At 35.0% G+C, this 15,659-nt stretch overlaps 1 protein-coding gene across 2 annotated transcripts in view; it reads left to right on the top strand.

Annotated features, from left to right (window-relative positions):
- The window catches only part of LOC142238937 (semaphorin-2A-like), a 525,466-nt gene that overhangs the window by 498,983 nt on the left and 10,824 nt on the right, over positions 1 to 15,659 (top strand). For both annotated transcript variants that reach the window (XM_075310669.1, XM_075310668.1), the window contains exons 13-14: positions 4,954 to 5,106; positions 7,357 to 7,465. In XM_075310669.1, coding sequence (XP_075166784.1) covers positions 4,954 to 5,106; positions 7,357 to 7,465 — 262 coding nt within the window. The remainder of the gene's footprint in view (positions 1 to 4,953; positions 5,107 to 7,356; positions 7,466 to 15,659) is intronic.

Genomic DNA, 15,659 nt, shown 5'->3' with positions numbered 1-15,659 from the left:
CAAAACATTCAACAGGGAGATACTTACAAAAATTCAAGCTATACCTAAACCCACGGATGAATGTTTAATTTAGCTTTGAATCCAGACTTACCTGTCTCAAGTAGGCTGGTATACATCTAAGCTCGTATGCGGCTTATTGTCCGCTCAACTTCTTGCTTTCACCATTTCTTTTTGCAGAAATAAATTGAGCAGAAAATTCCCTAGTGTCTGTCCACTCCTTTGTGTCTAACCTGGGCCCTGTTCCGAACCAATGGTGGGCTTTACACTAAAAAAAGAATGTTTACGTGATTTTTTTTTTATTTATTTCTTGCCGAACCAATGGTGGGCTTTACACTAAAAAAATAATGTTTACGTCGATTTTTTTTATTTATTTCTTGCCAATGATAAAGCTTCTTTCGAATAAAAGCATTTTTAGAGAGCTGGATAATGACAGGGCCAACGAACTACATACACCATCATCCAACACGTCGTTGATTATCCCTGTGCAATGCAATATGGTTCGTGATCTCACCCTCCGGCTATCTGTGAAAATGTAGACGTCCTCGGGCTTCGTTTTGGTTGTAAGTCGTTGCACACATTCCGTTAACGCCTTCACTTCTGATTTTAGAAATATGATCCGGCAGTCGGAATAGAATCTCGGAATCTGGTTCCAACAAGTATACATCCAGTACCCTCCTTTTACCCATAAGTGATCCATGAGTGTAACGTTTATCTCCTTTGTTGTTGTTGTTATTTTTTTTTTATAGAGTTCGATTCTACCAGGATCGTTTGTCTGGTGTCATATTTGATGATTATGGCTATGCTATCTGCTACCTCATCATGTCCCTTCATTTTTAGATTTTTTTGCCCATTGTCCCAACATCTGTAATCTCATTATTTCTTTTTATATGTCTAAATTTCATAATATTTTCCAAGCCTCTAGTTGAAGTGATCTTCATTGCCCGGGAATATATCCGTTTTCATCACTGCAAAATTCTAATAATGCACTTCCTTCCCATTGATCTCCATGAGTCTATCGACGCATGTGTTATGGTTGATCTCGCATTTCTTTGTATTGTGACGTCATTTTAAGTCCACCGCATACAGACATTTTTTAATTCAATCAAAAAATTAATTGTATTTATTAATTTTTTATTTGAAATGTCTTCAATCACCAACATGATAGTATCAATCACAGTTTTAATTGGGCATAAACAATATTTGGTTGAAAAATTAATTGTTTTCATTACCAAACTCATGGGAGCCACCGTGGTGCAATGGCCCGCCTTGTATACACAAGGTCGTGGGTTTGATTCCTGCTTCGACCGAACAATGCTGGTGACATTTCTGAGCGTTTCAAAGCTTCTGGTTTCACTGCAAAGTGGAACGCCGTTCGGACTCGGCTATAAAAAGGAGGTCCCTTGTCATTGAGCTTAACGTGGAATCGGTCAGCACTCAGTGATAAGAGATAAGTTCACCACTGTGGTATCACAATGGACTGAATAGTCTAAGTGAGTCTGATATATTGGGCTGCCACCTAACCTAACCTAACCATTGCCAATATCATTGATTAAATCAATTTATTGTTTTCATTACCAAATTTCAATTAAATTTTTAATTGATTCAATTAAAAATTGAATTAGTAATGATTGCAAAACTCAACTAATTTTTTAATTAACACTTATTTGATTAATCAATAGAATTGCCCATTTATTTTCTTAACTGATTTAGTAGTCATCCGAGTTTGATTAAAAAGTTAATTATATCAATTAATTTTTGTTTAAATATTTAAAACGTTAATTCTATCAATTAATGTTTTAATTAAAAAAAATCAGATACAATCAATTTTGTAATTGAAAATATTTTGGTGATCGTTTTTCTGTGTAGTGTCGATCATCTGTAGGCCTTTTCCTCTATTGGACGTGTACATCATCTCTGTTTATAGGAAGGATAAGGTATATAAATATGGTGCGATATGGTCAGATATCTATGACCTACCTCTAATCGCTATAAAAGGTTGATTCTATCAATCCTTTAATGTAATGAAAAGGGAAAATCTCTGATATAGATGATTATAATTTTGTTTGTTTCCAAACGTTATTTTTATACTCACCACCATAGGATGGGGGGTATATTAACATTGTCATTCCGTTTGTAACACATCGAAATATTGCTCTAAGATCCCATAAAATATATATATTCTGGGTCGTGGTGAAATTCTGAGTCGATCTAAGCATGTCCGTACGTCTGTTGAAATCACGCTAACTTCCGAACGAAACAAGCTATCGACTTGAAGCTTGGCATAAGTAGTTGTTATTGATGTAGGTCGGATGATGTTGTAAATGGGCCATACTGGACCACTTTTAAGTATAGACCCCATATAAACCGATCCCCAGATTTGTCTTGCGGAGCCTCTTAGAGAAGCAAATTTCATCCGATCCGGTTGAAATTTGGTACGTGGTGTTAATATATGGTCTCTAACTAACATGCAAAAATTGGTTCATATCTGTCCATAATTATATATAGCCCCCATATAAACCGATCCCCAGATTTGACCTCCGGAGCCTTTTGGAGGGGCAAATTTAATCCGATCTGGTTGAAATTTGGTACGTGGTGTTAGTATATGGTCTCTAACTAACCTTAAAAATTGGTTCACATAGGTCCATAATTATATATAGCCCCCATATAAACCGATCCCCAGATTTGACCTCCGGAGCCTTTTGGAGGGTCAAATTTAATCCGATCTGGTTGAAATTTGGTATGTGGTGTTAGTATATGGACACTAATAACCATGCAAAAATTATTCCATATCGGTCCATAATTATATATAGCCCCATATAAACCGACCCCCAGAGTTGGCTTGCGGAGCCTCTTAGAGAAGCAAATTTCATCGGATCCGGTTGAAATTTGGTACGTGGTGTTAGTATATGGTATCTAACTAACATGCAAAAATTGGTTCATATCGGTCCATAATTATATATAGACCCATATAAACCGATCGCCAGATTTGACCTCCGGAGTTTCTTGGAGGAGTAAATTTCATCCGATTCGGTAGAAATTTGGTACATTGTGCAAGGATATGGCCGCTAACAATCATGCCAAAATTTTTTCCATATCGGTCTATAGTTATATATAGCCTCCAGATAAACCGACCCCCAATCACACAAAAATGGATCCCTATAATTTCATAGTTTTATTTAACCCCCACATAAAGTGAGCCCCGTATTGTGCTTCTGGCTACTTAATTACCACGAAATAGTTCATATCGGTTCGTAATTATTTATAGACCGATATGCCGATCAAGAACTGAATTATATACGTATTTAATGGGTCTTTTTTGGCTAATATAAATTCCGTGTGGACTAATTTACAATTTAGCAGAGTTTTAAAATACCTTGCCACAGCCCAAGTAATTCGATTGAGGATGGCAGTCTTAAGTAGAAGTTTCTACACTCCATGGTGGAGGATACATAAGATTCGGCCTGGTCGAACTTACGAACTTAAATTACGGCACTGTTCACTGAAAATATTGGTTGTATTAGTAGTGTTCATAGCCTGAGAATTTACTGTCGTCTACATTTTTCTAAATACTAACCAAACGTTTTCGAATATGGCAAGCCGACACTGTTTTTCTCTGTGTAAATATTTGAGCTTATTAAAAATGACATCAAAATGACAAAAATCTTTATCTGGAGACGACAACAGATGTAACTTTTCGAAAATAAAATCTTTACTTTGCTATTGAAATATAATGAAGCTATAACCACCAATCCCCAATGTAGCTATGAGTTCTACAATCACGTTTGCAACATGGAGGGGAATAGGACTCACAAAAAAAAAGGAAGTGGATTTTTGTTTTTGTTCAAAACAGTCAAACAGTCAAAAATTTATGAAAACGGAAATGTAACTGATGAGGCTCTTCATTGAAACATGACGACTTTGATGGCAATGCCGATGATGATGATGATGATGGTGGTGGTGATGATATTTGTTTGTTTAGATCATAGACATCGACAAGGAAAAAATTAAATTCTTTAACTTTTAAGAAAACCATAAGCCAAAGCAACAAAAACTCTGAAAACTTGGAAGGAAAAAAAAACGCGACTCCATAAAAATGTTACCAGAAAAAATCAATAAAATTCTACTGAAGGTTTGCCCGTGCTTGGGAAGTAAGAGGTATCAGAAAAAAAACTCTGAACAAATTTAACAGAAAAAGCCGTCAAAGGCAGAAATATAGAACAATGAGAAAGAGAGAGAGTGATAAAAAGAATCAATGGTGGTGCTCATGCTGTAGGTGGGGAATTGTTTTTTTTTCGCAATCAAAAGGAAACGGAAATGAAGTACAAAAGTTTTGTTTTGGCATTAAAGCGGCAAATTGACACTAAAATGTTTTGTTATTCAATATTTCGATTTTGTCTTCAATTTCGTGCTCCTTGTCTAGGCATGATAAACAAAAATGCAAAAAACAGTAGTCTCAACTTTTCTATGGGTGTGGCATATAACATTTTAAGCATAGAATTATGATAATGAAAGGGCAATGTATATGGATTTTATTCACATTGGGGAAATATTAAAAGGTTGACTTTTCTAAAATTTTTAAAAATCGAAAGGTCAACATTTTAATTCTCAATGTAATAGATAGCCAAAAACCTCATATACTCTAGGGATATTCTTTAACTATTTTAAATAATTGCTATGGTTTATCAATAAAGTGTAATCACATTTTCAACAAAAGGTTCTTGGTCTTGCAGAAGAATGTAGGTGAAAATTAAAATTTCATGAATCACCATGTGAAGTGTAGTAGTCCTTGTCTCCTGCAATTATATTAACAATCTTTAAATTCCCAAAAAATTAACCTTATTAAACTTTAGGCAAACTTCTTTAATATTTCTCATTATTTCCCGTTTTTAAAGATTTGTTAAAAAATTACTCATTTGCTTTTTTTCGTCTTATTTTTCTTCCTTTCTTTAATAGATACGAAATTGCCTTTACACCCTCCAAATACATTGAAACATCTGAGGGTGGTCTGGTTATTATATCAATTAACGAAGGAGATGGTGGCCGCTATGACAGTTATTTAGGCGGGACACTGCTGTGCAGTTACAGCGTCAACGTTGATGCCCACAGGTAAGTTTGTCCTTATGGACATTTTGTAAAAATAAACCAATAAGAAAAAAGTTTCCATAACATAAATGGACGCAAGAAAATCAGCTTAACGAACATTTTCAAAAAGAATTTATCCAAGGACAATATTTAATGATTTATATTTTCCTCACCGCCAACATTGCCTTGTGGTGCTTACAAATTTAATGCCAGGGCACGTAGTATTTTACTAAGTATGAGTGAAAAATATTTTCGAGTTTATTTTGTACCATTTCACCTGGGAAAGGTTAAAGCTTTGATGACATAGTAGACTAAATCCAAAATTTCTACAAATAACCAATGCAATTTGATATCGTAACATTATTTAGAGTCACTTGATAAGCATCCCTAATTAAATAGAATTAATTAAAAAGAATTCCAGAATGGTAAGAAGATAGTAAATTCAGATATAAAATTTTTATAGCCATAGAAAAAAATATAATAATATATTAACCCTCTAATGCCGCAATTTTTTTGCCAGCTGATTAAATTTTCAATGTTAACGACACAAAAGCAAGAGAACTACGCAAGAAAATTTTATACTGTAAAATTCAGCATATGCTGCAAAGCCTCTTGAATAGTTTAAAATAAGTTTTCCTTTTATTTTGCCCATTTTTGTTGTCTTAAGGAGTGTTTTACTAAAAGCTTCCTTATTAAGTAAAGGCCGCCTAAAGGCGGGCTTGGGCATTAGAGGGTTAAGGATAATTTTATATAATATAAAGAATTGTTTTATTAAATTGAGGACACGAATCTTCGAAACTTATGTCCCTCCGTTAAAGTGCTATGACTTGGAAATATAGACACCTCGTGGGCATCTAGACTCCACAATTTTTATCCAAAATGCCTGAAATGCAGGGTTTCTTTACTTCTAATTTGATTTGATGATGGCATAGATTCCGGAATTTTTTCCGATTTGCCAGAAACTAAAAATAATTATAAAATTGGAAGCACTTAAATATTAGTGTTCATACTGTAGTGTAGTGTTCATACTACTATTCTGCACAATGTTGTAGGTGGAGAATTCAGTGCTTTCTCTTCTAAAGGTGTAAGTAAGTTCTTCGTTTATAGCGGGCGACGCAAAATTTTTTAAAAATTTGTTAAAGTATGGAAGTGCTAAAATTAGCGCAATTGCCTAGCACTAGAGTAAGCTGGTGCTTCCTCTTTCACTTACCAAGTTGCACTTCTGTAAGAAAGAGCATTTTGTGTTAAGTTTTTATCACGACTTCTTACGAACGAACAATTTTTTTTGCCCGAAGAGATATTACTATAAATAAATCAGTTGATGTATTGTGTTTGAAGGATAAGGACGTGTTTTGCGGACGATTAAATTCATTTTGTGTTCTCTTGTTTTGTGTATTATTGAATTTAATTCAAGGTAAGAATAACTCTTGCGGCCAGCAAAGCGTACCGGGCCCAGCTAGTATAATTATGAAAAAGGAAGACTGTTACTAATGTGTTTTCATTTCATAATTTTTAAAGGCAGTATATTACCGCTATCTAGTAGTACTTTAGCGCCATAATGGTTCCAATATTCGAAAGCATTATCTGCATTCTTCAGCGCACTAAAGTTGTAATGATTTCCTCATGTAAATGTACTGCTTCTGAAAGCGCTAAATTTCATACAAAGGAGAAGCGCATTTAAGTGGGACACTTCCTTATAAATTCATCAGTGAATTCCTAGCAGAGGTTAGCGCTGATTATCTTTGACTTCCTTAACAAAGCTGCTGAAAATTCAGCAAATTTGTTGCTAGGATGTTGCAAATAGGTCTATATACCGATATTGTGCCCATACAGTTGATCTACCGATTTGACTTCTTGAATACTTAACAGTCGTATTTTTGATAGGATTTGCGTTTAATTTCAATCTAAAAGTAAAAGTGCCATAAATCCGCAAAGACCTGTGGTACGTATGGCTTATATCCGATTTGACTTTTCAAGCTTAGAAGGTACAAAAATCGACTATTTTGCTTGAAACAAGAAAAACATTTTCAATTACATTGTAAATACTAGTATTGGAGAAAAATCTAAACAATTGGGAAAACTGTTCCCAATTTGAAAGGCGTTATCGAACCCGATTTTCTTGAATGAGAACTTTAGGATTTCTCTAGAAATGGTTGATGATTAGTCACAAATAGTTAATAATTTAAATCCTAAATCTCATGTACACATTCGGATCAAATTTCCGCATTTATTTGAATCCATTTTTAAATATTTTTATTTTTTTTATTATTACAGATGTACACCGCCATCGAAGAAAAATGATTACCAGAAAATTTATTCACATTGGTGTAATGAATTTGAAAAATATAAATCAGCTATGAAGCAATGGCAGGCGAAGCAAGAGGTAAGTGTACTCAATAAAATATCAAATTTAAAAAGTATAAATATAAAACTTGACAAAATAATTAAAGAAGAAATAAAGTCGGATTTAGCGATTTCTATTATAGTCTGCACGAAAAATATCATCAATAGTATTTCAATTAAAATATTCCGTCAAATCAATTTTTAATCAAAAGAAAACTTAAACATTGTCCATAACTGAATCAATTAAGTGAATAATTAAATAAATTAATTTGTACTTGAGGTCGCTATGAGATCGTTGCATTTCCGTGATTTACGCAAATTTAAATTAATACAGTTTATAGATTACAGCAATGAAAATGTTTTTTTTTTTATCCTTCCGGAAAGCAGAAGAAATAAATTTTACATGTGCTTGTCATAAGTTGGAAGTCATAATTTGAAGCATCCACTGCATTGCTTTCGCATTAGTTCTTTATATGTGATTCAGTATTTCGGATTTCATTTTAAAAAATTAGTAAATAACTTTTTCTTCACTACAAATATTTTGTCGAAAATTCCACGTCTACACAATTTCATGTATTTTTCGTTAAATTGACATTATGTTACAAATTCTTACTGTGTTTTGAAAGTAAAATTTAGAAAATGTAAATTTATTACAAAAACTGCGTAAAACAGCGAATTTGTATATATCACTTCATATGATATTCTTGTAACGTGAAATTAGGTTCATCTCTAGAAGAGCATTTTGAGATGTGCATTAAAAACAATTGTCATTGCCGCGTACCTTTAAAAGATATCTGGCAAGGGAAAGGTCTCCCTCCCGATACAAATACCAAAACTATAAAGAACAGAGTAACTGCGGAAGCCCTCAAAAATTCAAATAAATTGGACACCATACACGCCAAAACAAGTTGTACTAAATTTAATTATATTTTATTTAAGGAATTATTATGTTTTCAGAAAGTTCCTTTGACTTTAATAATTTTTTGCGTACGTTTGTTAAATAAACTCAAAAACGGAATATTTTTGAAATTTTTAGCTCGAATTGAAAAAAACTGATTATGTCCAATAAATTTTCTTAAATTTGTAGAAAAATATTTACTTACTTTTGTGAAATCGGCATGACATCTGCGTTTGCAATACAGTTTATTTAAAAATTTCTAAAATTTTCTAGTGGGTTCCCTGTTTTTTTTTGTGTAATCATTGGACTACGGTAACTCCTTTGATGAATTCCACAATTTTCCACATTTTACAATTATTATAGGGAAATTGTCCAGGGATTCTGGAATAGAAAAACATAAATTTATTTGGATTTTACCACAATATAATTCCAGAGATTATGTTTTAAAATAACTTTATCGCAAAATATACATAAATTTTATACCAAGGTCTATCCATAACAAAATTCCAACAAATGGAATGAAGTAATTTACACTGGTGGACATTTGCATTTCATGGTCTCATAGATCTTAAACAGAATTTTTCGTAAGTATTTACTTTAAATCTTGAGAAATAATTTCCCTTACAATGTTATGGTAAAGAGAAAACCAACAAAACTTCCTGACGTCTGTACCTGACAACAAATTACGGGCCAGATAAAATACATAAACAAAAATGTTTATCTATCTTAAAGACAGGTTACGAGTGAGAAAACGCTTATTCAGAGAAATGAAATGAACAAGCTTTGATAAAGGCGCCGTTCCTTCCTTCCTTACTTGCTTACCAGGAATTTCCTTCCATTTCAAATTGAATATTTTTTAATTATCGCTACTGGCAAAAGAAAGTAAGAAAACAACAACAGCTATGGCAGTGTAAAACAAGCACCAGGTCATTTAAAGAAAGTAAAAAAAGAGAAACAGAGAGAGAGAGAGAACTGTAGAAATTATCGCCCTTGTTCTGACATTTAATGTAATAAAACTTTAAACACGTTTCAAAATCCATTAATCGACCATTTAAACATTAACATGCCGTTATTAATGTTAGCATTGTTTTTCAACGCCTCTAAACAACACTCCCCTTCCTTTCACCCCGTTGCCTGGTGTATACAAACACACACAGAAACATTTTCTGCTGACTAGCCGGGTATTTTGCATGTGGGCGTTAAAAATACCTCTATGACTGCTACATAGTTTTCTTGGTATTTTTGGAGTGTAATTCACAAGCAGACACATAGAGACACCGTGTCCTTGGCAGTTAATTCATTCGCGTATCTGCGTTAATTGCTGGCATCTTCTTTTGTTTGTCTTGTACAGTGGGAGATTTTGGGAAAAATGCATGAATAGAGCCCGAAAATTCTCTATGGGTAGATATTGTAAGGGATGTACAAATATATTTTTGATGATATTTCGCTATTTAAAAATTTATAAATTAACATGAATAAGACGTTTACTTTAAGGATTATAACCGATTAAAAAGTTTTATTACATTCCATATAGCATGTAAAATTGGCGAAGTACCACGATACATCTAACAAGTATATACAGCAGTAAGTTCGGCCGGGCCGAATCTTATATACCCACCACCATGAATCAAATATATTAGTTTCCTTTGAAAATTTCAGGGGGGTTTGATGACAGATATTTTACCAAGCAGATCAGTTCAACCAGTATGCTTCCCAAAGATAAATGTAAAGATTGTACCTAGGTTAAGTTAGGTTAGCTTAAAGTGGCAACCCGATTAAATTCCAGGCTCACTTAGACTTTAACTAAAGGTACCTATTACATATGGGCACTTCTAGTCTTAACCACTGAACCTTCTCTATTATTTACTTTTGTGGAACCAACCAGATTGTTCCAAAAACATTAACAAACTGCTTAAGTTAACGTTTTCCAGGTCCGCCAGTAATCTAAAGCTATATGCTCCTAAAATTCCCTTACGCCTTACACAAAAAGCAGGACACTCACACAAGAGGTGTTTAATTGATTCCTTTTCCTCCACATCATGACAGCTTATACAATAGCCATTATACATCGCACCTATAGTTTTTGCAAATTCGCCTATCAGGCAGCGACCCGTTATAGCAGATATCAGGAGTGCTATCTGACGCCTTGAGAACACTTGCATATCTAGTGTGCAGTTTAAGTTTAAATGGGGCCATATTTGCTTGGTGTCTATACAACCCTTGCAATGCTCCCATCGAATATTGGCCATCATAACAGCCTTCTCACGCAGTAAGAGCTTGCAGGTGGCCAGAGGCATACCAACAGATTCTAGTTTCCCTGGAATATGTAAGGTAGTTCCTAGCCTTGCTAACACATCTGCTTCGCAGTTCCCCGGTATGTTCCTATGGCCAGGCACCCATATTAGGTGAATATTGTACTACTCAGCCATCTCGTTGAGAGATTTGCGGCAGTCTAAGATTGTACCTATAAAGACTAGATCAGATTCTGGATTTTTAAGAACCATTTTTTGTTTGAGTTTTAAACATCTCTTGTAAGTGTGCAAGAAAATGATGAACTAACGCCTTGATTTGAAATCTAAAATCTGTAGATTTTTGCCTCAATTATTTAAATGATTACGAGAAGTAAAATCTGGAAATTTTACATTCACTTTCAAACAATTTTCATGATCAGTGTACCTTCTTTACCCTCAAGATCTGAAATCGGTCTATATGGAGGCCTTACCAAATGGACCGATAAAAACTATTATATATGATATGTGATTATACACTTTTTTGTGGGGTGTAAAATGCCAGTATATATTCAATTTGTTGCAAGTTGGATAAAAACTACAATTTCTAGGAACCCTAGGAGCTTACCGATACACAACATATTCGGCACACCTCTTTATGATCCTAGAATACCTCTGGATTTCCAATTTCAGGCAAATTGGATAAAAACTACGGATTCTAGAAGCCCAAGAACTAAAACCGAGAGATCGGTCTATATAGGGGCTATATCAAAATATGTTCCGATAATCACCACTTTCGGCACAACTCTTTGTGGTCCTATAATACCTCTGGATTTCCAATTTCAGGCAAATTGGATAAAAACTAGGGATTCTAGAAGCCCAAGAAGTAAAACCGGGAGATCGGTCAATATCAAAATATGGTCCGATAATCAACATTTTCGGCACACCTCTTTATGGTTCTAGAATACCTCCAGATTTCTAATTTTAGGCAAATTGGATAAAACATACGGATTCTAGAAACCCAAGAAGAATAAGTATATACGGCCGTAAGTTCCGCCAGGCCGAATCTTTTGTACCCTCCACCATGGATAGAACTTCTACGAGAGACTGTCATCCACAATCGAATTATTTGGGTTGCGGTAACACTTGCCGATGGCAAGGTATCTTAAAACTTCTTAATACCGCCTTCTCAATTGTAAGTTAGTCCATACGGGGTATATATTAAACAAAAAAAGGACCGATTAAATACGTACAAAAGTTTGTATAAAATTTTGTATAGTAAAAAATTTTGACAAAATTGTCTATAGAAATAAAATTTTGACAAAATTTTCCATAGAAATAAAATCTTGACAAAATATTGTACAGTAATAAAATTTTGAAAAATTTTATAGAAATAAAATTTTGAAAAATTTTATAGAAATAAAATTTTGAAAAATTTTATAGAAAAAAAAAATTTGACAACATTTTCTATAGAAACAAAATCTTGACAAAATTTTCTATAGAAATAAAATTTTGACAACATTTTCTATAGAAATAAAATCTTGACAAATTTTTGTATAGTAATAAAATATTGGTAGATTATTTTTGCTCTATATAACTATAGACCAATTTTAACATGGTTGTTAGCGGCGATATACTAGCGCAATGTACCAAATTTCAACCGGATCGGATGAATTTTTCTCCTCCATGAGCTCCAAAGGTCAAATCTGGGGATCGGTTTAAATGGTGGTTATATATAATTAAGACCGGTATCGAACAAATTTTGCATGGTTCATATACTAACGCCACGTAACAAATTTCAACTAGATCGGGTGAATTTTGCTCATCCAAGGGGCTCCGGAGGTCAAATCTGGGGATCGATTTATATGGAGGCTACATATTAATTATAGACCGATATGGTTGGTTCCTGCATGGTAGTTAGAGACCGTATACTAACACCACGTACCAAATTTCAACCGAATCGGATGAATTTTGCCCATCCATGAGGCTCCGGAGGTCTAATCTGGGGATCGGTTTATATGGGGGCTATATGTAATTATGTACCGATGTTAACCAATTTTTGCATGGTTGTAAGATACAATATTCTAACACCATGTGCCGGATCGGATTAAATTTGCTTCTCTTAGAGGCTCCGCAAGACAAATCTGTGGATCGGTTTATATGGGTTAGGTTAGGTTAGGCGGCAGCCCGATGTATCAGGCTTACTTAGACTATTCAGTCTATTGTGAATAGTCTAAGTAAACCCTTAGAAATGTCACCAGCATTACTGAGGTGGGATAATCCACCGCTGAAAAACTTTTTGGTGTTCGGTAGAAGCAGGAATCGAACCCACGACCTTGTGTATGCAAGGCGGGCATGCTAACCATTGCACCACGTTGGCTCCCCGGTTTTTATGGGGGCTATATATAATTATAGACCGATGTGGACCAATTTTTGCATGCTTGTTAGAGACCATATACTTACACCATGTAGCAACTTTCAACCGGATCGGATGATTGTTGCTCCTCCAAAAGGCTCCGCAAGCCAAATCTGAGCGTCGGTTTATATGGGGCCTATACGTAAAAGTGGTCCGATATGGCCCATTTGCAAAACCATCCGACCTACATCAATAACAACTACTGGTGCCAAGTTTCAAGTCGATAGTTTGTTTCGTTCGGAAGTTAGCGTAATTTCAACAGACGGACGGACGGACATGCTTATATCGACTCAGAATTTCACCCCGACCCAGAAAATATATACTTTATGGGGCCATGCAAAAAAAAAATAAAAAAAAAAACAGATATTGCGCCCATATAAATCCACCTTCCAATATTTGACTTCTAATTTCATCAGATACGGTTGAAATTTGGCCCATGCGAAAAAAGGTTCATATTGATTCATAATTACTTACAGACTCCTCTATACAAACCGACCAATAACCAAAGAGGATTCATTCATGTGGACAAACTTACAATGTAGAAGACAATGTTAGGGAATAAAATTATACCATGCCATCGGAAAATTTTACCACAACCCAATTAATTCCATTTTGGTGACAATTTTTAGTAGAACTTTATACGCAATCTATGGTGGAGGATACATAAGATTCGACCTGTTCAATAATATTAAAAAGAGTGATAACCAAAAATGTCGAAAATAACATAAAATTTTAGAATCAGTTTAGATTAATTCGAATTTGCTAGCATTGATACGAATTATGGTCTTCAAATGGCCAACAAAGCCATAACACGCTGCACGAAAGAATTTTGGTCTAATCCCGTCGAAGCGCCATCTTGAGATTATTAACACTTTGCTATTTTATTTTCGAAAGTATCATCTTGAGGTGATTGACACATTGGTATTTTATAGTGCCAAACTAACCAGGGCGCAAATTATTGAAATCCGGAGATTTTGCTGGTCATTATGCGGAAATGAAGAATGAAGAAATGAAGCGAAGATCCTCCTTCTTAAGCACTTCTTGGTTGACTCTTCATGATTGCGATGGTACTGAGTCCAGTTGGAATCTTCGTGATTGATGGCCGTAAGCGTCATCTTGAGGCGATCGATATTTTGTTAGTTTTTAGTGCCAATCTTACTCTCCAAAATGTCCTGGGCGCACAAGTGCTCCGGATTGAGATCCAGAGTATTTTCTGGTCATTGTGCGGTAGAAATGAAGAAACTAATTTCCTTTTTAAGTAATTCTTGGTTGACAATTGATGACTCCAATGGGCTGAGTCCTGTCGGAATATCCGAAATTTTTGTTTACCCAGGCTTTCAATACTGCCGTTAGGACATTTTTCTGATAATATTCGGCATATATTTTGACCCCACTGTTGATAGTGGCGCTTAAATTATGGTGCCCAATCGAAGTAGTAAATTTTCAGCAGACATCTTTGTCAAGTAAATTCGATCATATTGTTTGTTCAAAAAATAAAATTTGGAATGGTGTTTCATCGGCGAAAACAAAATTTTGCCAACTTGCCGCTTACGCGCAAGCCAAGCAATTCCTAGGCTCTTTGCAGCCTATTTTTTTCTTGTGCGTTGGTGAGCTCTTGACCTTTTTGGAACTGCAATGGCTTTAGTCAATTTTTGATTATGTGTTGGATATGTTCTCGCGATATGTTCAGCCCACGGGCAAGTTTTCTACCACTGTGGCATGAATTTCGATCAACTCTCGCCTTCACTTTACGCATCACTTCTGGTGTTGTTACCGTTCTGCCTTTTGTCGAAGCAAGGAAATACTTTCAGTATCAAGATAACGGGCAATAGTACGTGAAACAAAAGATTTATTCACATTTAAATGCTGGAGAGGGGAGCCACCATGGACCACGGTCCGTGGTGCAATGGTTAGCATGCCCGCCTTGCATAGATATGGTCGTGGGTTCGATTCCTACTTCGACCGAACACCAAAAAGTTTTTCAGCGGTGGATTATCCCACCTCAGTAATGCTGGTTACATTTCTCAGGGTTTCAAAGCTTCTCTAAGTGGTTTCAATGCAATGTGGAACGCCGTTCGGACTCGGCTATAAAAAGGAGGTCCCTTGTCATTGAGCTTAACATGGAATCGGTCAGCACTCAGTGATAAGAGAGAAGTTCACCAATGTGGTATCACAATGGACTGAATAGTCTAAGTGAGACTGATACATCGGGCTGCCACCTAACCTAACCCAATGCTGGAGAGCTCTAAGATAGCTGCTTGAAGCTTTGTATCAAATGCAAAGCAATCACATTATCACGCTTGAATTCCTATTCCACTATCTATTGAATTCAATAGATAACAATTTTAGTAAGCATGTAAACAATAAAATGAACAGTCACTGCAATAAATTTAATCAGCTTTCAGACACATAGTACACCCGATAGTGACTAGTGTTGGCTTAGTTAACGTTTGAAAATTTCCTTTTTCGATAATTCACCCACTGTGACTCATCCGTGTTTGTAGCACGTGAAAAATGTTTATATCATGAAATTAAACGTTTCACGAAATTAAACGTTGCTAATTGTTTTTAATTAATTTCGAGTTTTCTTACACTCACTCTCTTCTTTGCTTACGAGCTGGCCTCATTACACTTCTGTTGCTGTTGTTACTTTTTTTTTTTGTTTAATAAATTTCTTCATCTGTTTGGGTAA

Source organism: Haematobia irritans, chromosome 5, assembly GCF_050003625.1.
Source record: "Haematobia irritans isolate KBUSLIRL chromosome 5, ASM5000362v1, whole genome shotgun sequence".
NCBI classification, from domain to species: domain Eukaryota; kingdom Metazoa; phylum Arthropoda; class Insecta; order Diptera; family Muscidae; genus Haematobia; species Haematobia irritans.
Note: the sequence above shows the minus strand (reverse complement) of the source record. Positions and strands in the feature narration are given on the sequence as shown.